The sequence below is a fragment of the Lycorma delicatula genome, chromosome 4 (genome assembly GCF_047948215.1).
Source record: "Lycorma delicatula isolate Av1 chromosome 4, ASM4794821v1, whole genome shotgun sequence".
Lineage (NCBI taxonomy): Eukaryota > Metazoa > Arthropoda > Insecta > Hemiptera > Fulgoridae > Lycorma > Lycorma delicatula.
In genome coordinates, this window is record NC_134458.1 from 168,876,065 (window position 1) to 168,900,365 (window position 24,301).

The 24,301-nt window shown below is 31.9% G+C and overlaps 1 protein-coding gene and 1 non-coding gene across 4 annotated transcripts in view; one reads left to right on the top strand and one right to left on the bottom strand.

Annotated features, from left to right (window-relative positions):
* sprt (PDZ domain-containing protein sprite) overlaps positions 1 to 24,301 on the bottom strand; it is a 366,819-nt gene that overhangs the window by 52,640 nt on the left and 289,878 nt on the right. For all 3 annotated transcript variants that reach the window (XM_075364677.1, XM_075364676.1, XM_075364675.1), the window contains one exon: positions 21,053 to 21,149. In XM_075364677.1, the coding sequence (XP_075220792.1) occupies positions 21,053 to 21,149 (97 nt within the window). The remainder of the gene's footprint in view (positions 1 to 21,052; positions 21,150 to 24,301) is intronic.
* On the top strand, positions 20,847 to 20,919 carry TRNAV-UAC (transfer RNA valine (anticodon UAC)). The gene has a single exon. It is a non-coding gene; the product is annotated as a tRNA-Val (tRNA).

A 24,301-nucleotide genomic window follows, 5' to 3' on the forward strand; every position in this document is an offset into this window, starting at 1 on the left:
GAAATGTTGCAACACAAGGAATACGTCGTTATTGATAGTTAAAATTTCATCTTAGAGGAAAATTTAACAAATAATGACTGCATCTGGGGGGGGGGGGGGAGGTCCAGAATATCCCCGTTAACTCCTGCAATGCGAAAGAAGAATCTTTCGCATTAAAAATCGAAATTAAATGTTTTCTATGCGATATCCAGACGGCAAGTTAATGGCCCGTTCTTTTTTCGCTGAGGTAAGCGTAACTAGAATCGCTTATTCGGATAAGCTGTGTACTCAGATCTCTCTTCAATCAAAAGATAAACAAGAGAATTTTATTAGACAACCAGAGAGTGCGCCTCTCAACGGCATAACTCTATACGAGATCAGTCGATTGACGTTTTCCCCGACTGTTGGATTCGTCAGCACAGTCCCAGTGACAAAAATTGTTTTTGGTGGCCTCTTAAGTTAAAATTAAGAGATACTAAATAGCTCTGAAACCCCGATATTATTCTTTTCCTTTTTTTACACACACACACATATATATATATATTGTAGCGCTATAAAAAAATCCCACCACCACCCGATCCGACTTGGCTTTCCCAACCAGAATTCGTCGGCAAACCCGGTTGGCCTCTTCAGAAAGCATATATATGTATGCTGTATATGTATGTGTGTGTGTATGTATGTGTGTGTGTGTGTGTGTGTGTGTGTGTGTGTGTGTGTGTGTGTGTGTGTGTGTGTGTGTGTGTGTGTGTGTGTATGTGTGTGTGTGTGTGTGTGTGTGTATGTGTGTGTGTGTGTATGTGTGTGTGTGTGTGTGTGTGTATGTGTGTGTGTGTGTGTGTGTGTGTGTGTGTGTGTGTGTGTGTGTGTGTGTGTGTGTGTGTGTGTGTGTGTGTGTGTGTGTGTGTGTGTGTGTGTGTGTGTGTGTGTGTGTGTGTATTAGCCAGTCAGGGCTCATTTCGCTACCTAAATATCTAGCCAGGAGGTTCCGCCCCCTGGACCCCGGACACGTTCGTAATCCTAATGGTTGTGAGAAACTTTCGCATGTATAAAGTCGTTCAATTTCCGGGCGCTGACCTCGTTCCCGTTGATGATTGCCTTAGATTCACCTCTTCTTAAGGATATAAAAAAAACTGAAAAACTATAAGAAAGGAAGAAGGAAAATGAATAATGAAAGGAGACGTTATGTACAAAAAAAAAGAGGGAACGACAAAGAAGTACACAGACTTTACAAATACTTTTAAAAAAATCTAAATTACAAAAGAATAATAGTAATAACTATTACTAATTATTGCAGTATGATTATTAAATATTTTTAAAATATTAATTAAAGAAAAATGAATTAGTTATTTTACTTCATTATATTTCTATTTCCATGGTAACAGAAGTATTTAAAATATAAAAATAAAAACATATAACACCGGATATCGTACAGTGTTATAATCACGTTTAGACAACCTCCGTTATCACGAAATAATTTTTAGTCCCGAATAAATATCCATATGATTAACATAATTTAATGTTCACGTATAAGTGTTACTTAAAAGTACAAATCTCCTTTTCTTCTGTACTTTTCCATTAAATGAAATAATTCATTACCGTATTATATAATTTCATATCTCACTCTATTTTAAATTTTATAGTGCTAAACATGTTTACAGATCTTAACGAGTTAAGATCGGTAAACACGTTTGGCATGGTTACACTGTGAATAACAAAGAAGAAATATCTACACCCGCACTTAAACCATCGACGTGGGTAGTGATATATTCTTAAAAAAAAGAAAAATTATATCTCATTAAAAAAAACTTTCTCATATTTCTGTGAAAAAAAAATTCGATCAACGAATCTGAATGTGTTAAAAATATGTACACATGAACTATGTGTTAAAAATATGTACACATGGATTTATGTTAATAAATTTACTACTATTTGCAAACCGTTTTAAAGTGGCAGGCATAAGATTTAACGGGGAGAAATAATATTGAAGAATAACACCTCTAAAAGAAAATTGGAAGAGATCTGAAAATGAAACGATTGAATGAAAAAAACTGCATAAGTGAAATGAAAATTTTGAAATAATTGCTCTAGAAAATATTAATTGCTTTTAATGAATGGAAAAATATAACAGCGGCAATAACAAATTAAATCCGCTGCCGATGAATTTAACGAGATTAAACTCAATTTAAAATTTGAAACACGTTCAAGAAAAGGTTAATGGTGATTTATTAAACGCGGAATATTGGCAAAAGATTACACTATACGAGTATTAAACATCGGAGAAAAGTTTCATATAATCTGAATCATTAAAAAAAAAAATACTCATGAAGTTTTAAAATATAGAAAAGCTTATTTAAAAGTTTTACCACGCTTAAAAATCATTTATCCCGAAAAAAATCTGCAATAAAAAAAACAATCTTTAATTTCCCAGCTATAGAATTATTATCTATAGCTAACAGTATAATATACAAGGGAAGTATGGTCAAATTTTGCATTTCAGAGTCTTTTATCTTCACGTTTCATGACTCTCTTTTACTGAAATGCACAATTTCAGTACTGAAAAGAAGAATGAATATATACACATCTTTCCGGAATTTTTCAGCGGTTGTGTTGACCTGTTTTATTCTTGAAACCTCCGGCCTGGTTAGATCGATTTGGATGAAATATAGCAGGATGAATTCTACATACGTATAAGTGATGCCGTTTAATTTTAATCACAATCGGTCAGGTGGGTAAGGAGATACGAACCTCATAGTTTCCGCATAAAAGGTGTGAACAAAAAACACTTTCTTCTTGTCGTTTCTGAACTCAAAAATTAAATTCTTGAATTATTGATTTCAGTACATTAGTATGTCAGTTTGGTTACCTATTTGGGAAGTCTCACCCAGGAGTGGGAGATCATTATCTGCCTCGCGGTAAGTCTCTTACGCCACTGCTATCGCGATCCATTTCTATCCCAAATCTTCTTCTTCGTTCCCTTGTAGTTTCCAATTTTCACCTCATCTATTAACTTCATCCTTTTTCTTCCTCATTTCCTTTCACCTTCTATTGACCCTTCCGATGCGATTATCGAGATTCAACTTCCTCTAACCGCATGTACTATTCAATTTCCTTTTTTTTTGTACTTCCCTCATAAATGCTCTTTCTTCTTTAATCGTGTTTCCTCCGTAGTCCTCACTTTATCCATCCATCCTTCTTCATACCCAGATTTCAAAAAGTGGAAAATAACAGACCAATCTTTTCCTTTTGTTTATCAATTATCGTTTACTTGATATCTTTCGACTGGATTAACCGATTTCCTTTCTAAGTAGTAGCCTATTGAGGGCGAAGCCCTTAATAGCAAATTACATCTTTTTGTCGGATTTTTAAAAAATTATTCCATAAATTTCAACTTTTTGAATTCACCGCTAAATTAGAATAAATCTCTAACAACTTACTAGGTAATTTTCACCGTAATTTAGTGCTAACTTCAAAAAATCTATATTTAAATAAATTTTTTTAAGAGCGGTTTTGAATACAAGAAATATACAAGAAGAAAAGACCACCGAGCGTAATTCTAATACCTACTCGGTATTCTGATACCAGGGTAAACTAAGGCTTATAATGGTGTGTGTATATATATATATATATATATATATATATATATATATATATATATATATATTATTCAATGATTTTTCGAATAATTTTTTTTAAATATTATAAAGACAATCAAGGAAGGTTCCCTCCCACTTAAACAGAAATTCATCTATAATTAAATAAAAATTGCTTTCACAATTTAGTACCACATAAAACCGACGACATAAGTATGAAAAATATCTTCAATTAGTATATGTAGATAATTTAATTAATTTTTTTTAAAAATCTTCCAAGTAACCTTAGTTGGAAAACAGCCTAACAGAAAGTCTTCCGCAATAAAATAACAGAAGAATCATCAAAATTGATCAGTTAGTGACAAGTAAGGCTTGAACATAAATAATTAAAAAAAAATCATAAACGTTGATCTGGAAATAAATCTCCACTTTTTGGGAAGTTGGTTAAAAATAAATTGTTTTTAAATAATTTAATTTAAAAAAAAAAGTTTCGTATAGAGTAATTTAAAATCAGAATAAATAATGTGCTGTTTTTGTGGGAGGTAGATGTGTTTAGAGAGTGCTACTAAAATTTTTTTGAATTCTGTATAATAATTTATGGTGCTGATTTAAGATCTGGTATTTTACTGCAGAAAATATTGTTTTCTGCAGTAATTATAATATTATAATATTTATAATATATAATATTTAATTATAATAAGACATTATTTTATTATATTTTATTACAATAAGACACTACTGTGTCTTATTATAATTAAATATAATTTATTTAATTGGTGTTAACTAGTTTAATTAATTTATTGTTTACGTAATAGTAAACTTTACTTCCAAGACCACCGTTATTGCTTCAGAGGATGAGACGAATGATTTGTAGCGTGTGTGAAAATACCATGCCTAACCGGGATTCGAACCCGGGACCTCCGATTGAAAGGCTGAGACGCTACCACTCGCGCCACGGAGGCCGGCAATAGTAAACGTTTACGTATAGTTTGCATAACCTATTGTTCGGCGCGTTGTTATAGATCAGCTGTCGTACTGCTGTTTCTAATAGCAACAACGATATGATATATGTAAACACTAATCTACAGGTAACAGAAAGTTAGGATCTCTAATATATTCAAGCAGAGATCCTAGAAAAACAACACGACATTAATTATTTAGAGATAATATTATCGAGAATAAAAATGACGTCTCTGAGAGTGGGTGAAGCTGACATTATAGATTCAATACAGACAGTTTACATACATACATACATACATACAGACAGTTTACCATGGCAAACCAAACCGGTGTTGCTGTACCGAGGGTGTCGTAAACTAATCTTAGGAATTATTTTCCATTATCCAATCAGTACAACACCTACCGATGGAAGAAACTAGCGAGCATATCAGACAAAAAGAAGATATTTAGCATTTGGCAGTGCTATTTGGCATTACTGACATAACAAAACTTTATAAGTTGTTAGAAACAGTTATGACTAAAACCTCCTGTAGTACACGAATAATCAATAATAAACAGCTACGAATAACTTTGATGCTTACAAAAGAATTATTCAAGTGATCAGGGAGCACATCATTGTAGGACACACTTTTATAAGGCCAGATGAAAGAGGATTTTGGGTAATGCTAAAAACTTTACACTACTCAACACTAATCGACGTGATCAAGGAAGACATTGAAAATCAAGGGCACAAGGTTCCCAACACTGTTAACGCTTGCCATTGAGTAAGAAAAAAACCGTTACCTCCGTTTTTTGTAAACTTAAAACCGCAGGAAAAACAACAAAGATATATACGGTTTGAAATACATTGCCAACTTGGGCGTCTGAAACGCCCAAGAGATCTCCAGGGATGGTGGAATGCATGGGTTGCATTCCACCATGTAATGCAAGAAGCATTACAGCTACTTGTGCGTTATACCATTTGGACCACCCCGCTAACTACAAAGGGGATATGGTAAATAAATAATTCTACACAGAAAGAAGAAAGAGAGAATGAATTATGTGCGAAAATTAACCCTTCTAGAGAGTCTCAAGGTACGTAAGACAGGTTCTTTGATCTGGGTCATATTAATTTCCCATCACTGGGTCAGAGAATGCCTAGGAATTTGTATGATCATTCCCATAATATTTGAATATTCGCTAATCACCTCGGTCGTTTGCTGAGGTAGTATGCTAACAACCACAGTGATTCTATTACTGAAGATTCAGAACCTGACGTCTAATACTGAATTGTTAATGCAACAGATCAGGAATCTAATAGGTCTGTACGCGAAAACGATTTCTAAAATATGTTAATGAGAAAGTACTTGAAGATTGTGACGTGTAACATCAATTGTATTATGAACCAAACAGAACAGGAGATGTTGATCTTTACCGAATTACTGGATGTGTTATCCTTGTCTTCGATACTCATTTTACTGACCATAACTATTTGAATATTCGTGGTTATTCAGTTTAAACGACTAACCATCCAAACGGTAGGGCTGATGGAAGTATTGCGGTTCTGGTATAAAAAAAGGATTAAGGCAAAATCAGCATCCATCGTACAGCACCGTCCACATTCAAGCAACCACACTTGAGATATTGAACTGGCTTGGACTTCTATGGCTATCATCAATCAATCTACTGTCCCCCTTATCATACGGTCACAGATAGCACGTTCTATGAGTACTTTGACACATTGGGTTGACAACCAAGTGCGTCAAAGAACTCTTGTGTCAAAGAACACTTCACTGCGGGATGTTATTGGAATGCAAAACATGTACGTGGTTCTCAATTAATAACTGCTCGTGGAAGGGCCTTAAAAGAATGTATCGATAAGATGCGGCTCAACGTTATCGCTGGACTACAACAAACTTATTGATCATCGGATCCAACAAAGTTTCTGAGTTGGACTTTTATTTTAGCTTGGGAGTTTCCTCCTTTTACAATGACATGAGGAATATCTATGATTCCACGTCCTACCACTTATATGTACTCCTGTTTCCCGGAGCACAATGGTGATAAGTAAGGATTTCTCAATCCTCCATAATAATATGACTGGCTGGGAGTTCTATCGAAGCTGGGTAGAAGACGAGTTACTGTGGATGTACCATTAAAGTGCGCAGTTGGTATCGATGATGCAACAACGTTTGACTTCAATCATATAGGAGACGGCATGACAAAATACTGACACTACGAGGGAGACGTGAGGAGAGAAGGCAGAGATTACCTAACGGAGGTGATGGACGTTATTACCAATAAAAGAAGAATTAGGAGGAGACGACAATGCTACATGAAACCTGAGGATACAACAGCTCTGAACACGACTGCTTGCAAGCTGAAGAGACTGGTAAAGTCAATAAAAAACGATTCGTTTAAGGGATTACGTTGAAAATCTTTCCCCTCTTAGCAGAGACGATTATATTCCTTGTGAAAGGTCACGAAGAAACTTAAACAACCTCCACTATCACTTCAATTTTTAAGAACATCAAATGGATGAGCTTATAGCGACCACCAAAAACCGAGTTGTTTGCTGTGCACCTCAGCAAGGTCTTTCCAACCACATGAGATAAGGGAAGTGATGAGGAAGAAATTACTGATTTCTTGGGTATCCCAGATTCCCGTATGTCTCCCTACACCGCCCTTCTCATCTGTAGAGATATCACAAGAATTTAGGAGAATAGATAACTTAAAAAAGGCTCCCGGATTTGACTCAAATACTCACAAAATGTTATATATGCTGCCATATTGTAAATAACTCTTAATGCGATCTTTGGAACAACGTATTTCCTATCTGAATGTAAAGTGACACAAACAACAATCGTCTTGAAACCAGGAAAACTTGTGCAGGATGTACTTTTTACACACACATATACGCTTATTGCCTACTCTTTCTAAGATCTTTGAGAAACTCTTCCTTCGAATACTATAGAAAAGAAAAGGTGTTATATCCGACCAACAGTTTGGCTTCAGATATGGTCATCCACTGTCAAACAAAGACAGAATAATTAGCGTTATCAACAGGTGTCTGGAAAGGAAGGCATATTGTTCAGCGACATTTCTGGGCATGCAGGAGGCCTTTAAAAACGTTTGGTTGCCTGGTATTCTTTATAATTTGAAGTCGATCCTATCCCAACTATTCTATTTAATTCTAGGTGGCTACCTGGATAGTCGCTTTTCCGCGAGTTAGATATAGTCAGGAGATGTCTAACGTTTTTGGTACTAAAACATGAGTTCCACAGGGTTCAGTTTTGGGACCGATTTTATATCCGATCTTCACTGTAGACCTTCTACTCCGGACTATGTTACAGTTACATAATTTGCTGATGACACGGCAATTTTGATAGTTGACGATGACCTGACTTTAGCCTCGGGTAAACTGCAATCAGCGTTGGATCATATCAGCGTGTGGCTACAAAAATGGAAGATAAACGTTAATTTGGCAAAGTTCAATCCCGTAATGTTTACAATATGTTGAGAAGACTGCCAACAAGTCCACCTAGATAATATCGATATTCCACATACCAACAGTGTACGGTACCTAGGTTTGCACCTGGATCGTCGTATGACATGATGACATGGGTAGGACACGTACGATAAAAAAAAAAAGCAACTAAACATTGACTTTAAGCGGATGTACTGGGTTGCTCAGCTGTCTCTGTCAAAAACGTATTCTTATATAAGGTATTCATAAAACTGATATGGACCTACGGCATTTAAGTACGGGATACATGTAAGAGCAACGTCGAGTCATCCAGCGGTTATAGAACAAAATACTCTGGAACATAACAAAACCGTTGTGGTTCGTGAGTAATTTACAGCAACCATCTTGCTGTAAATTTATTAGCCAATAGCGAGGATATTAGACGACTGAAAAGGTTCATGTACTATATCCGGGTGATGCAACCTGATGCCTAAGATGATAAATCTCTCAACTGGGATATCATGATAACTACGATGACTGCGTTTAATTCAGTTATTACCTAATTTATTTATTATTTTACAGTTTTTTATAGTGTTGTTTATTGTTTTATAGTATTATTGTTTAATTACCTTATTATATTTTCCAATTATTTTATTGTAATCTATTTATTTATTGTTTAATTGTCTTAGTGTATTTTCCAGACATGTAATGCATATTATTAGTTATTTGCATTCTTCGACGAAAAAAAAAATATCATTGGACGCTCCTTTTTCATGTAATTTTTTAAAATACGATTCACTTATGGTTTCACATAGGAGGTACAGATTGTAAATAAAACATTGCGGTAAAAATAAGAAATAAATAATGCCGTGTATTTTAAAACAATGACAGTTAAATTATATGAATACGGTTCATTAAATAAGAGATAACCATTAATAAACTGCTTCATCATCTTAGGGACATCGTTTACACTTCAAATTTACTTACGACAGAACAAATTTCCTTACTTTTCGTTCAATAACTACGCTTTCGCCAAAAGACATCCTACATATGTAATGGAAGAAACACTATAACCTTTATTATACTACTGAATTTCGAGTTTTTATTAGAGGAAAATTAAATTTGCCTTACAATGCTATACAGCGAAATATCTGAACAGCTATAGTACATCTATTTCTCGCTTAGGTTAAGCGACTCCACTCATTTCTAATAATCAGCAAAAGTTCCCTTCCGTTTTAATAGAAATTCATCTTTGATTAAATAAATAAATTTTTTATTCTGATATATAAATAATAATAAATTTAATAAATCATTCTAAAGATACATAAAGATACTACACCACGGATAAAAAAGAAACTGATCCAGCATTTGCCCTAATGGATCAAGGAAAATCGTGATAAACCTCGATCATAGCAGTATCACAAAAGGCACAATTAATTAAAAAGTAAAAAATAAATTTTATTAATCTTCAATTTCCATATTAATTATTTAAAATATAAGTACATAAAATAATATTACGGTATGTACATGAAGATAATAATGACAAAAAATAATAGATGATGTTGATGAAAATTATTTACGTATTCAACGAGATGAAACAATTCAAGATTCAACTTTTTTTTTTAAATTAGTTTTTTTTATTGTTTAATAGAAAATCTTTTAATTTTATTATTAATAAATTAGTGGAAAGATTTTTTTTTTAAATGATTCAATAATTTATTAAAATGGGATAAGGAAAGCATAGAAGAAAACAATCCTTTTGTCTGGTTTAGTAAATACTGATATATATTTTTTAAATAATAACTATTTTTTTTTAAATTTCACTTCTAAACACAAAGAATAAGTTAACATTTCTAATTTTCTAAATATCGTTTCTACATAATTCATACTTTTATGTTCCAAAAAATGATTCGATATCCAATTTTTGTCTTGAAAACGTTTTCTGAATTTTTGAGGGAACCCCAAGCAGTAACACAATACCTATAATATGTATAATAATAATACATATGTATACAATAATACATATTATATATATATATATAAGCATAATTAATATTTAATAGTAATTACAAGCTTAGCGCTTTATTAAGACACTCCATAACCGTTTTCTATTCCGTTATTAATGAAATTATGTATCACCACATTAATCTTATTAAACAAAGTTCAACGAAAAAAATAATGTCAATCATTACAGAAAACCAAACAGCAATTTATGTTAAAATAGCCGCAGTAATAAAACCGATTACAAAACTGTTTTTGTTTACTTTTTAAAAGAAATTTTTTTGATATACTTAAAAAAATAACTGTTTATACAGTCTTTTAACAAAGTTATGGAACATTGTAATTGCATTACTATAAAAGAAAAAAAAAAATCACGGTACTTTTTAATGTGTAATTTACCGTAATTTCTACATGTTTTCTTTATATAAAATGAAACTTTTCAAAAATAAAATAGAAAAAAAAGAACATATTTTAATTTGGTTTAAATTCAATTTCTTTCTATCAAATAATTCTTACAATAAATATATAATTCTTGTAAGACAAGCCTTTTCTTTTAAGACGACTAGTATAATTTTAAAATATCGCTAAAAAAAATACAAAAATTCAGAAACAGCTTGATTCTTTTATAATGACATTATCATGTAATGAAAATGTCAAATTGCACGCAACCTTGTATGATGCACATTATTACAACTCTCCCGGTAGAATGACACTTTTTCCTGAGAATGTATTGCTAAGGGAATTATACTGTATAATCTATTATACATTAAAAATATAACTTTCAACCTAATTTATTTTATATATATATATATATAAAATAAAAATAAATATATAAAAATTAAAATAAAAAGGTTATATATAATACAAACAGGATGTTAACAAAGTATAACATTCCTTAAATAACGATATTCTTTGGTGGTTGGGTTTCAATTAACCACACATCTCAAGAACGATCGACCTGATACTGTAAAAGACTACACTTCATTTACATTCATACATATCATCCTCATTCACCCTCTGAAGTAATTCCTTACGGTGGTTTCGAGGCTAAACAGAAAAAAAGGCCTCTACACCCTAAGAATTCGGGAGCTATCACTTGGAGGAGGGCAACTCAAACATTTTAAATGGAAAGAGCAAGATTGTGACACACCATTTTAAAAAGTATTAAAACAACATCGGGCTATGACAACCCTTAGCAAAATAGGGACCATTTAATATTTTTACCAGCTAGATTCAGAACTAGCCTTCTGAAAAACACTTCAATTAGTTGTCTAACCGAAAAATATATAGCTTTGATGTGAGACCATTTACTAATGTATTATTGATGACAATGTATGAAAAACATTAAATCAACATTTTGGCGAGGGTTGTTCCAGCCTTAATAAACTTTTGATGTAAACAACTACGTCAAAAGTTTTTTTTTCAGTGTACTTTAAAATGACTTTCGTTTTCCCAATATATGACATTTTAATATATGAATTAGACTAGAAACGTATAAATGTCAATCGGTATTAAAATATTAGTTTACTTTTTTGCAGTGACTGATAGGAAATTATAATGTATCTTTGGTAAGTAAATTGTCGACATTTTAGTAAATAAAGATTTAATATTTACATTTTTTTAACAGTAAAAATTTAATGCTAAATATCAATTTCTATGATTATCGAATTTAATAGTCTTGTTTATTTCGTTTGGAATAACTCTGTTTTTTAATCCGAGAATATCATGCTGTAATATAACAATCATTCTCTGTTTATGTTCTACTCCATCCGAATTAGACCAGAAATCTGAACAATTTAATAGCTAAACGTATAAGAAATATTATAGCGGTGATTTTATGGAAAGAATTAGTCACATGGCCAAAGATTTAGGTCAACATCACAGAAAATAAAATTTCTTTGCTTGTCTTTAAGATCATACAATCGTAAAGACAAGCACAGAAATTTTATTTTCATTTATATATTAATACGGACTAATATTATTGTTTTTTTTATTTATTACACATGGACATCTTTGTAAATACACAATTACTAACTCATAAATTACGATTTAAAAACGAATCATCCAGCAAATGTATGGTTTTTATATTCAAAACAAACGTGATAACGAATTGGACGATATATTGGAAGTCAAAATCTGAAAGAAGTGGCGTAATATTTTAATAAAATTTCCACAAATTAATGAAATTCCAAAGTAAAAATTCAACCCTTTTAAATCTTCCAAACAGGTAACGTTTCACGATAAGTTATATCGGTTATCTTTTCAAAAGCAAGCATATGTTAAGGGGTAATCGTAAAAATACATGCGTATAAAATTAATAATTTTTGTATGAGATTTTATAATAGCAGTGTTTAATGAAAGAATATGTAAGAGATTTAGATACCGGCATACACTGGCTTCTAATAATGGTACTTATACGGTGAAAACTTATTTTACTATTGCCCCTTCATAACAATCACCTTACGTGCGTAAAAAGATTGAAATATGACCCAAACACGATTCTAATCCTCCCAAAGCAAAACCGACAAAAATAAAGCAATGACAATACACATTCATCCTATCATATCGCAGATAACACTTTCCGTAACCAATCACCAATACGAATACAATTAACCAATCAGTCACCACTTCACACCAATCGCATTTGTAATAGGAATTGACCAATTATTAGGCAATAAATTCCAACCAATCATAGGTGTGAATAAAAGAAAAAAAAGATATGCGCAAACCTTAAACTGTTTCTTGGCGATAAATTAACGCATTAAAGTTTAATTCTTATGTTCTCTTAAAAGCGACAGCGATATCTTTAACACTCGAGATAATAGGAGATTAATTTTCTAGGAATTGAAAATTAATTTATAATGCGTTTGAAAAATTTGTTTTACTGTTGAAATACCTAAACGGCATGTAGTGTTATTTAATTGGTATTGTTCACCAGAAAGGGAAGTTGCTCGATGCACGAGGTTAACGTCACAAGAAAGTAACTGTTGCAGATTTTACACAATAATACGACGGAGTTTTATATGTTAACTCGGGCCAACATATCGCGAATACATTGAGACTGTACACATATGTTTACAATTCGTCGAACAAATTATAGTATAATTTTCCTTTATGGGTACAACGGAAAAATAAACCATTATTTTATATTAATTTTCTTAGAACACGTATATGTATGACGTGCCGGCAAATCTCTCTTCCACTTGCTTTATCTTCTTGTGACTCTCTCACTCCCTTCCACACTCTTTTTAGATATTCCACTTGCTCACAGAAACTTATATACTGCGCTCTATATTGCCTTGTGCTTGCAACCGCACACTAACAGACTCATACGTACTAGCAGCATGGTAGGACTTAGTTAATTTCAGAAAATCTAAGCAGATTTTATTAAACGAAACAAACTATATGATTTTTACTTTTTTTTATCTCTATAAGAGAAGCGTACAAAATGTTTCCTTAAATGTGAGGAAAATTATTAACATCTGTTGTGATTTTCAGAAAATAATCAAAACTATATAGAATCTTAAGATTATATAATTACACGTGTAACATGGAAACATATAACAGGATTAATATAAATTACAAAAATCTTTAAAATACACGCTCGTATTCCTTTGGAAATCAATAAACATTGATTTGGTCTTTACTAAAAAATCGAAAAAGGTACGAGAACTGGACCATGAAAATTTTGCTTTCAGGCCGCAAACACAGTCCACTTAAGAGGTCACTAGTCTCGGTACAAGTCTCAGCGCGACAACTATCTTTCGTCCGAAACGTCACGTGGAGTACGTTCCACACGATTTTTGAGGTTTCCATTGTGAAACTTTTTCCGGCCGGAACGATCAACGCGTTATTATCGGTCGAAGCCCGAATCAGAGTATTGTAGTATCGTATTCTGAGTTTGTATATAGTTTATTGTGCCCGAGTTTGTAGTATCTGAAGAATCCTAAGAGCAACCGCAGCGGAAGAAAACGCTAAACTTTCCGGCGTCTTCGCCGACATATTCCCTTCCGGTTAGCGACGTCGTCTAGACCCGTTGTTCTACAATCCGTCGTGTAGATTTCGTATTTTTATCTGAAATCCTAAGCGAGGCCGCATTTTTTCATCGTATAAGTAACGCCCGAGTTTCTCATCTTGTTCACTTACTGAACCGCTACCTTTAACCGAATTTCATCAAAAAGTAAAGCGCTGAAGTTATTTTTGCACAGCTTTTAACTCGTATCTGCATTTCCCTTGCCGTAATCGGATATAACCTGGACATATAGGTAGGTGCCAGTAGTATGAAAACCTTACATTCAATAGCCATGTTGACCTTTAACCCCTGAAAAAAGTTTGGCTATTGAACCTCAGTTCATGTATTCTAAGATTTACACGCTGAAAGAGTGGATTTACTGCAAAATACATAGCGAAACACGGGTTTGAGATGCCTCCAAAATTACAACAAAGAACCAACAATGAAATTGGCTATTGAACCTCAGGGTCTCTTTTTACGGTTTTATTCGAACACATTAAAGAACGGCTACTTTCAATGATGAGTGTGTGTTCACGTAAAATTTACATACTGAAACAATTGATTTACTGAAAAATTCATAGTAAAACATATGTTTTAACTGCAGACAGCATGATAATTTTTAATTTATTATGAAGATGTAGGTCATCATTACTTTCAGAGAAGGCGGGTGTTGTGGATTTTTTAAATTTTTTATAGTTGTGATAGCTTCCTTGTAAGCAAATATTAATGCATTTCCTTTTTGCATCTGGAATTCCATTCCTTATTTATTTATACTTTTATATTAAATAGATTATAATTAGAGTAATATGTAGATACATATATATAATGCCCCGGAAGGTGTTGGCGAAACTTAACGGACTGATTCAGGAAATCAAAATAAACAAAAAATTTTTCATGTAGATTAGTGCCCATCTCCTTCAGGACAGTAATTATTTGGCTTCCCTCTGTCCACCATTTTGTATTTTCCAATAAAGATTCATATCTTAAAAACGGATTGAGATATTTTATAGAACTTTAATGTAAATGTGCCCGACAACATATTCTACAAAATAAATAAATTTTTAAATTTTATCTTTTAAAATTCCAAAACGGCGACCACCGAAATTGTTTAATCATTAATAGCTCCATAAATATTGGTTTTATCGCTATATGTTTTACTAGATAGAGTATTTGTCCACACGAATTTTTTTGTTTATTTTATGTCCTCAAATTCTCAACCTTTTAAGGCTACCTTTTAGCATTAATATATACTCGTATGTAAGTATATATATATATATATATATATATATATATATATATATATTAATTTATATATATATATTGAGGCTAAAATATATCAGCCATAATATTATCATACACGCGTATAATATATATATATATATATATATATATATATATACACACAGGAACTATAGATGGCTGGTGAAACCTACGATTTAAGGATGAATCTTAAAATGAGCCAGGTCATGTTCAACAAGTTTGCCAAGGAAAGAAAGATTTTTGTTTCTGGAGAAGAACTCGAACAGGTAGATCATTACATATATCTTGACCAACGGATGTCAACTGAGGGTGACACAGTAAAAGAAGTTTAACGAGTGAAGCTTGGGTGGCAGGCATTCGGGAGACTTAACAGCGTTATCAAGAACAAACTCCACTTTTGCATATGCATAAAAAGAAAGTTTTCGATCAATGCATCCTGTCAGTTCTTAACTATGGAAGTGAAACAACATTAACCGTTTAATCATTACAGAACCTGGGTAGCACAAAGAAATATAGAACATACGTGCTTAGTGTTACCAGGCGGGATAGGAAGATCTGCAAATGGATCAGAGAGCAGACGAAAGTGCATAATATCATCATGAAACTTAATGAGTTAAAATGGCGGTGAGGCAGGCCATGTAGCAAGAAGAACTGATGGCAGATGATGGGACTAAATTAGCACTTGAGTTGATATCACTAGAAGTTAAACGCCCACAAAATAGAGCAAAGGCTCGTTGGATTGATGATACTATCAAGTACGTTGGACCGAAATAGCAGATCACACAAGATCATATTAGTTGGAAACATGCTGAAGAGGCTATCATCCTAGTGGATCGATAATGGCTGAAATGATGTACATATAATACATATATAAAATTTTTAAATTTGTTAAAATAATTAAGTTAGTAAAATAATTAACATACTAGTATTGTTATTTTTTCTGTTGTTAATTCCACTTAGCGCTTTCGCAGATATTTTAAAAATAAAATCAATATTATTATGAAAAAAATTAAACATTAAAAAATATAAAGATAGATGTTAGCTATTTCAACCGCTGAATTAAAACAAGATTAAACGAAATTACATGTAGATTATGAGTGACTTATATTATTAAGAAAATGCTCTACTGATAGGATCCAATTTGCTGAGCTACTTATTAACATTTATGTAAATATTTGTGAAGTGAATGGAATAAGCTGTGGTTAAATCGTCTGTACAGGAAGATAAAAAAAAGATTACAAAAAATAATTGATAATTAATGATGGAAGATAATTTTATAAGCAGTGAGTGAGAGAGAATAACAGGCAGTTCCATCAAGGCCATTTCTGAGGACAATTTACTCATGAAATCATGATTAGATTCATTGTTAATGTTTCTGGTGAATAAAAACTACGAATTCTTTTTTTATTCTCTAAATAATGGTGATTCAACTTCCGGAGACTGATGGAAGGAATTGTCTCTAATTTGCTAGAAATATCATAATTGATATTTGGTCTTGATTTAAGGCCTAGGTATTGATTAGAACTTGGCCTTAATAAAGATAAATAATTTACTTACTTGTTTATTCTATTTATTTTAAATGGATCACTGGCCTCAAGCGATGATCTTCATCATCGAACAGTAACATAATCGAAGTTATGTAAAAACGAATATGACAGATAAACCGGTCAGTTACCTTTTATTACCGTAACTTAGTTAGCGTGCTTTAGTTTATTTGGATTAGGGAAAGGAGCCGACTGTAAAAACCTGAAAAATCTCAGAAAACCTTAGGGAAACTTTGTAAAAAAGATAAATGAAGTTTATATAAAAAAAAAAATTAAACAGATATTTTTTAAAAATAATATAATTTTTTTATTGGTATATTTAGGTATATCAGATAAATTAAACCTTCTTTAATTATTTTTTAAATGTATTTTCTGTATCCGGGCAATGAAACCAACAAATGGTATTCTTTTCGACTGTACGGTCGTTACATCGAAGCTAATTCACCAATAACGTATGCATCACGAGAAACCCTTACTTTTGAAGAATTATTTCTAGTAAGCCACTTGATAGAAGAAATGAATACGTTGTTCTTTTTTGCGTTACTTTTGAAATTTTTAGTTTATTTAAAGGAACCCACCGGGTTGGTCTAATGGTGAACGCGTCTTCCCAAATTAGCTGATTTGGAAGTCGAGAGTTCTAGCGTTCAAGTCCTATTGAAGGCAGTTACTTTTATACGGATTTGAATACTAGATCGTGGATACCGGTGTTCTTTGGTGGTTGGGTTTCAATTAACCACACATCTCAGGAATGGTCGAATTGAGACTGCACAAGACTACATTTCATTCCTAATTCATCCTCTGAAGTAATACCTGAACGGTAATTCTCCGAGGCTAAACAGGAAAAAGAAAGTTTATTTAAAGGAAATCTGCAGTAATTAAGGTAAATGACGAATAAAAACTGTATATTTTCATTGAAAATATGTAGCTTGTGTTGTCAAGTGTTCACAGACAAACAAATTTCCAGTCGATCGATTTCAATATATTAGTCATTTAAAAAGATTTGCTATATAGTTCTTAAAGGAGTATATAGAGACCGAAAAAAATGTTGTGTATCGATATTTTACAAATTCCTTGTTTTAAGATCTCCTTAAAACAAAAAACATAAAAAAAAGTTATACAAATTTCCGGAAGATGTGTTGTATTCCTGTATTTTAATTAATATTTTCGGTAAGTTTCAACATAAATTCTATGAAAATGGCTCAAAGATATTTTGTATAACAGCATTAATGACATTAAATTTTGGATGAAAATAAAAAAAGGGCAGTTTTCATAATTTTTCACTTATTGTATAATGGTCGTAAAAAAGGAGCTTTAGTACGATAAAAGTGTGCTTAATAGGTTTTTTACAAATGCAAAGTTTGTCGTTCGGATTTAAGTATGGAGAGTATTAAAAGATAGTTCTTAACATTTTTGTATCATATTTTGAAAATCGGTTGACCAGAAAAGTTGAAATCTGGCACAAATATTTATTTAATTTATCCCAGCTACACATATTTTTCGATCCCATGGGAGAAGAAGGCATCACAGAACCTATGTTTCTTTTTTAGTAAACCACAATTTTTTAGCCTTGTTTTTTGCTATTGTAACATATAGGGTCAACTAATTGAAGTAAATCATTACTACAATAAATAAATTTTAATTACTCCAATATATCCATTTTTAGGTCTCGAGAAACAACGAGGTTCAATGGGACCCGTACTTAAAACATTATAATTAAAGTTTTTAATTAAAGTTTTTTTTAAACTTTAATTTTCAAGATTGGACATCCAGTCGTATCTAGTATTTACTTATCTAGTATTTACCGGAGTGAACCGGTTATCAACTTTTTTATTAATAATTTTAATTGTTTTCTCAGTTGTACTTTTAATAATGCTAAATCACTAAAGTAAAAACGTCATTGGTTCAGGGAAGTCAAGTCGGACCAAAATCTTTTACTGAATAATTTGTTATTTTTTACACGACTGCCCAAAAAGAAGTGTAATGTATTTAGTTAGGATATATAAATGTATGTAATGTTTGTTCCATCGTAACAGCTCAACGGCTGAACCGATTTAGAGGTATGAACCTAGGTTGTATTCCTTACGTTACCGGAAGTGTCGTAAATATATATATATATATGTTAAAATAATTTAAAAAAGTTATGCTATATGTAAAATTGTCACCAACATGCCCTTTAATTATCCTAAATTAGTAATTATCTTACATTAGCGCAATGTATTTTTTTTTTTTGGAAGTCGTGTTTTTTCATTTTTAATACTTATCTCTTGTTGCAGTTGTGCTTCCTGTACCCGGTTAACCAAAAAAATAATTATTCTATTTTCACTAATAATAATAATTAATTCAATACATTAATTTTATTTTATTTAATAAAATTATTATTAACTTCATTTTGCCAATAAAAAATGTTTTATTTTTGCATTCGTAAAAACCGAACAGTAATAACAATAATCATTTTTACAATTTCTTTTTCTCGAACTGGCCCGCAGAGGATCACGAAAAATCAATTTAATTCCTTCTGTTCTGATTTTTCTCTTACAAAATTCTTTCATTCTTTCATAATGCTGTGCCTTTCTTTCTTCTGTCCAGCAGATGCGCTTTTTTTTCTTTTTTTCATTCACAAGAACCTTTGTTCTGCGGATTTTTTTCTCTAAATTTTTTCCTACCTTGACAATTTTTTATTTCTATATTTGCTTTATTTAAGTCTTTCACTGCTCTGCCGTTAACCATAGCTGCTCCGCTTTCTGTTGGCACCAAAGAAGAGCAACGTTCAGTAATCTTGTAGTCGGAAGGTGTATCAGGGGCCGAAATTCATCGAAGACTTTCGGTACAGTACGGGAACAGTGTGTTGCCGTAACGGAGTGTCTACGAATGGATTGAAAAATTCAAAAACGGTCGCACAAGTGTTACGCACGACGAAGGAGCCGGACGACCGTTTACCTACAAACATACATACGCTACAAATAAGGAAAACATTTAAGCGTGCACGTGACATGGTTTTCTAAGACAAACGAGTAAACTTCCAGCTGAACGGTTAAGGCGATATCACTCCGCCAATGATATCGGCGGAGTGGTAGTGAAAAATATAATATTTTCTCCCATATATTTCGGTTATTTAAAAAACACAGATGATCGCTATTTTTAAAGTACGGGTTAAAATTACAGTTATTTTCAGGTCTCATCCCATTTAGCCAATTTAAGGTGAGCCCTAAAAGTAAAATAAAATAACTTTCATACCACTATTGAAATGCTTTATCAAATTCGTAATGTGTTTAAAAAATGTAATTTTTGTCCAAATCGAAAATAAAAAGTAATTAAAACCACTCTCTGAAAATCAAGTACAATAAAGGAAATTCCATACGTAATAGATTCAAAACAGATTTATAAAAAAGCACCAAGATAAAAAGGTCTAGAAATGTAATAATCAAAATATAATTTAAATCGGTCACAATAATGGAAAATGTAATCTTTCAAAATGTCAAAACGTAGTTTTAAATCCCATAACAAAAAATAATAAATACAAAATAGGAAAGGTTTCCAAGTGATTTGTGTTTCTTATATTTTTCGAAATCCCAGTGGTGGCTACATTGAGTTAATCACTTCGTATATTATATTCAAAATAAAGACTTTAAAACGAATCGGAGTAAAAAGATGCGCGTATTAAATCCTTACTACAATATAGTTGTACTATAAAAATGTTACTACAAAAATGTTGAAATTAAAAGATTAAAAGGTATAAAAGCAGAAAAATAGATTTAAAAAAGTGTGTGACATTAACCAAATTTTGAATTCAAAGAGAATTGTGTCGACTTTTTAAAATAAAAGTATTCGTTTTTTTCTTAAATAAGACATAAATTACTAAACGTCATTTTCTAACTAATTTATAAATAAAACAAAAATGTATCGGCTAATTATATTAGCTAATTATATTAAGGAAAATAATATATAAATAAATATGACTATTTTTACTTCAGCATTAATTATAACAGAACACGAGTGTTGAATTACACAGCACGGTACTACTAATATAATATCATTCTGAAGTGGGGACGTAAGACGGTTCCGTGGTGTAGTGGTTATCACGTCTGCTTTACACGCAGAAGGTCGCCGGTTCGATCCCGGCCGGAACCACTAAATTTTTTCCTTTCAATAACCACATTGAAGTAGCAATTATAAAATACGCAATTTAATAAATAAAATTATCATTTGTAATGGTTTTTAAATATTATTAATTAGTAAAATATAAATAAATACTGAAACTTACCAAAGATATTGATCGCTGATTAGCTAAACCGTTGTTAGACTCGTCTTTTTCATCGTCATAATAATCAGAATACATTACACTACTCTTCTTAGAAGACCTAAAAATAAATTTATTCGTTTATTAGGCTTTGATTTAATTAATTTAAAAAAATAACAAATATCTTGGATGAAGTTAATTCGTATTATAATCAGTTAAAACTAAAATTGAACTTCCCATGTTAAAAACTAAATAAGAGCAATTTTTATACTTACATTTGACCTGTTTTGTACATATATATATTATTTAACCTGTATACATAATAAATAATGTATACATGTTTAATACATCATATATATACACGAGGTCTGTAAATAAAGTAATGAGACTGGTGCAGAAAAACGTTTTATTTGCAATCCAATTAAAACATGGACACTATCACCTTCGAAATAGTTCCCTTGGGAAGCCACGAAACGCTTCAAACGGTTTTCGCACTCTTCATAGCAGTGTTGGAACTCAGAAACCGGAATATCCTTCAAATGGTCGGTTACATTTTTTTTTTTGTTCTCTACTGTTCCAAAATGGTGTCCTCTGAGGTGTTTGTTTAAAGTCAGGAATAGGAAAACGTCGCAGGGCCTCAAGTCAGGTGAATAAGGTGGTTGAGGAACTACAGGAATGTTTTTCTTTGCCAAACACTCATTAATTGAGAATACAATGTGACAAGGTGCATTGTCATGATGCACATGGGTAACACATTTACCCATGGGTAAATGTGTCTCACATGGGTAACTCTTTTTCTCAGTCTTTCAAGAATTTCTCGGTAAACATATTGATTTACCAGTCTGTCCTGTAGGCAAAAACTCCTTATGGACAATACCATTACTATCGAAGAAACAAATTAGCATTTGATTCTGATTTGTTCATTTCTGCTTGTTTGGGACGTGGTGAGTTTGAAGTGTGCCACTCCTTGCTCTGGCGTTTTGTTTTTGAGTCGTACTCAAATATCCAAGATTCGTCACCAGTAATAACATTTTTTTAGACAATCAGGATCAGCTTAAATTCGCCCTAGAAGATCGCGGCACACTTCCACCCTGTTGTTTTTCTGGTCAAGAGTGAAATTTCTTGGGACCAATTTTGCACGAATCTTTTCATGTCCAATTCGTTTTTCAAAATTTGATGGACTGTGGTACGGTTCAAATTTAATTGTTCTGCAATCATTCTGACAGTTAATCGTCGGTTGTACCGTATCAAGTCTGATTCGCTCAACATTGTCGTCAGTTTTTGATGTTAACGGTCTTCCAGAGCGTGATCGTCCGTAACTGATTCCCGGTCATCTGAAAATGCTTTACACCAGCTAAAAACTTGGGCTCATTACAGAACGTCATCTCTATACGCCCTTTTTAATATTGAAAAAGTTTCAACAGCGTTCTCACAGAGTTTAACACAAAACTTGATTGCACAACGTTACTCATAATTAGAATCACTCGCTTTTGTAACGCACTACAAACAATTGTTTCACGAAAAGTTTTGTTACGTCTTACGTAGCAACAATAGAAAAATATTTAGACCTCGTGTGTGTGCGCGCGCGCGCGTTTGTAATTAATTTTTTTAAATTTTTTTATTCTTTTGGTAGATGATTAATTCACCACATAAGCATTAAATAATGGAAATTTTTTTGTAAAATACAACAAAGAAAAATTAATAAAATTACCCAAAAACTCAAACTGAATCGGTGAAAATTTGATACATGAATGAACTTACCGGGACACAGAAAATATTTCCATCAGATGCAAACAAAATCAGATGTTCAGATCAAGACTAGTTTATTGGTCAAATAATTTTTTTTTAATATTAATTCTATTTAATTTTTTTTTTACACTAATAATTTTTTTAATTCGAGTATCTCTACTGATGAGTAGCAAACAATCGAAATAATCTAGTTTTATAAGATAATTAAATTATATTTGTAAACGATTTTGAAGTTTTCTATTTTCGAATTTAAAAAATAATAATATCAACAAAATATAATTGGAAATAATATCTTAGAAAATGTTTTTCAAAGAATTTCATAAAACGAATTATGTCTTCTACTATTAAAAACAATATAAATTATTTTTTTCATGTTTTGACTTTTAGTTTACCGATATTAATAATAATTAATTATTATTAATCTCTAAATAAAATTAAATGAGAAAAAGAATAATTTCCAACCGCTCTCAGATGGTACAAGTAATACAATTCCCTTAAAAAGAAATGGAGTTCTTTCATTTTTTAGATGACCTAATCGATGATAAAAAAAGGACGGCAAAAATTTGCATAACTTTCTCGGGTTTGCCCCTGACAAGAGTTTTATTTCATATACGTTTTTGGAATTTTTAACTATTCATGACTTAATTATGTAATACTCGTATTTACGAATCTACAATTGCATTGTACAATTTAAGTACCTACAATTACGAAAAAGATCAAAAGAGTAAAAATATTTGACTCCACTTTGACCCCAAAAAAAATTAGCCCCTTATTCAACAGCTACCCTATACAACATTTTCAATAACAACTTGAAAACCGATAAAGGGTCAAAAATTAAAAAAAAAAAATTAATAATTTTAACTGGGATTCCACTTTGTTTACATTAATGCAAGGTACAGCTGGAATTACAATCTTGAAAATTAAAGTTTAAAAAAGTGATATTTTAAGTACGGGTCTCATTCAGAGCCTCCTTGCTTTTAAGGGTTAATCATTTTTTTAATTTTTTTTATTTACCTAATGTGTACATTGCAATCTATTCAACTAGTGATTAATAAGCAACCCCTTCTCGGGACAATGAGATAAGGATGATATGTATGACATGTAAATGATGTGTAGCCTTATACAGACTCAGGCCGGCGTTCCTAAGACGAGTGATTAATTTAATCCCAATCACCAAAGTATATCATTATCCACTGTTTAATATTCAAATCCGTATAAAAGCACTAACTTTTACTAGGATTCGAACCTCAAAACCTTCGACTTCGAAAATCAGCTGTTAAATGATTTGCGACAACGAGTTAACCACTAGACCAGCCCGGTTGGTTAATTATTTGAGTAATTATTTACTTATATTATTAATTATTAACTCGGCCCGATATGGTGCATGTTATTTAACAAGGCTAAAACAAATATAGTTTATTGATGACTCTGTCCGTTGAGATCCAAGATCAGGCAACTCTGGGATGTATTTAATCAACTATTTGTCCAATTTTTACTTTTTTGGTCAACAAGATTCAACGTACG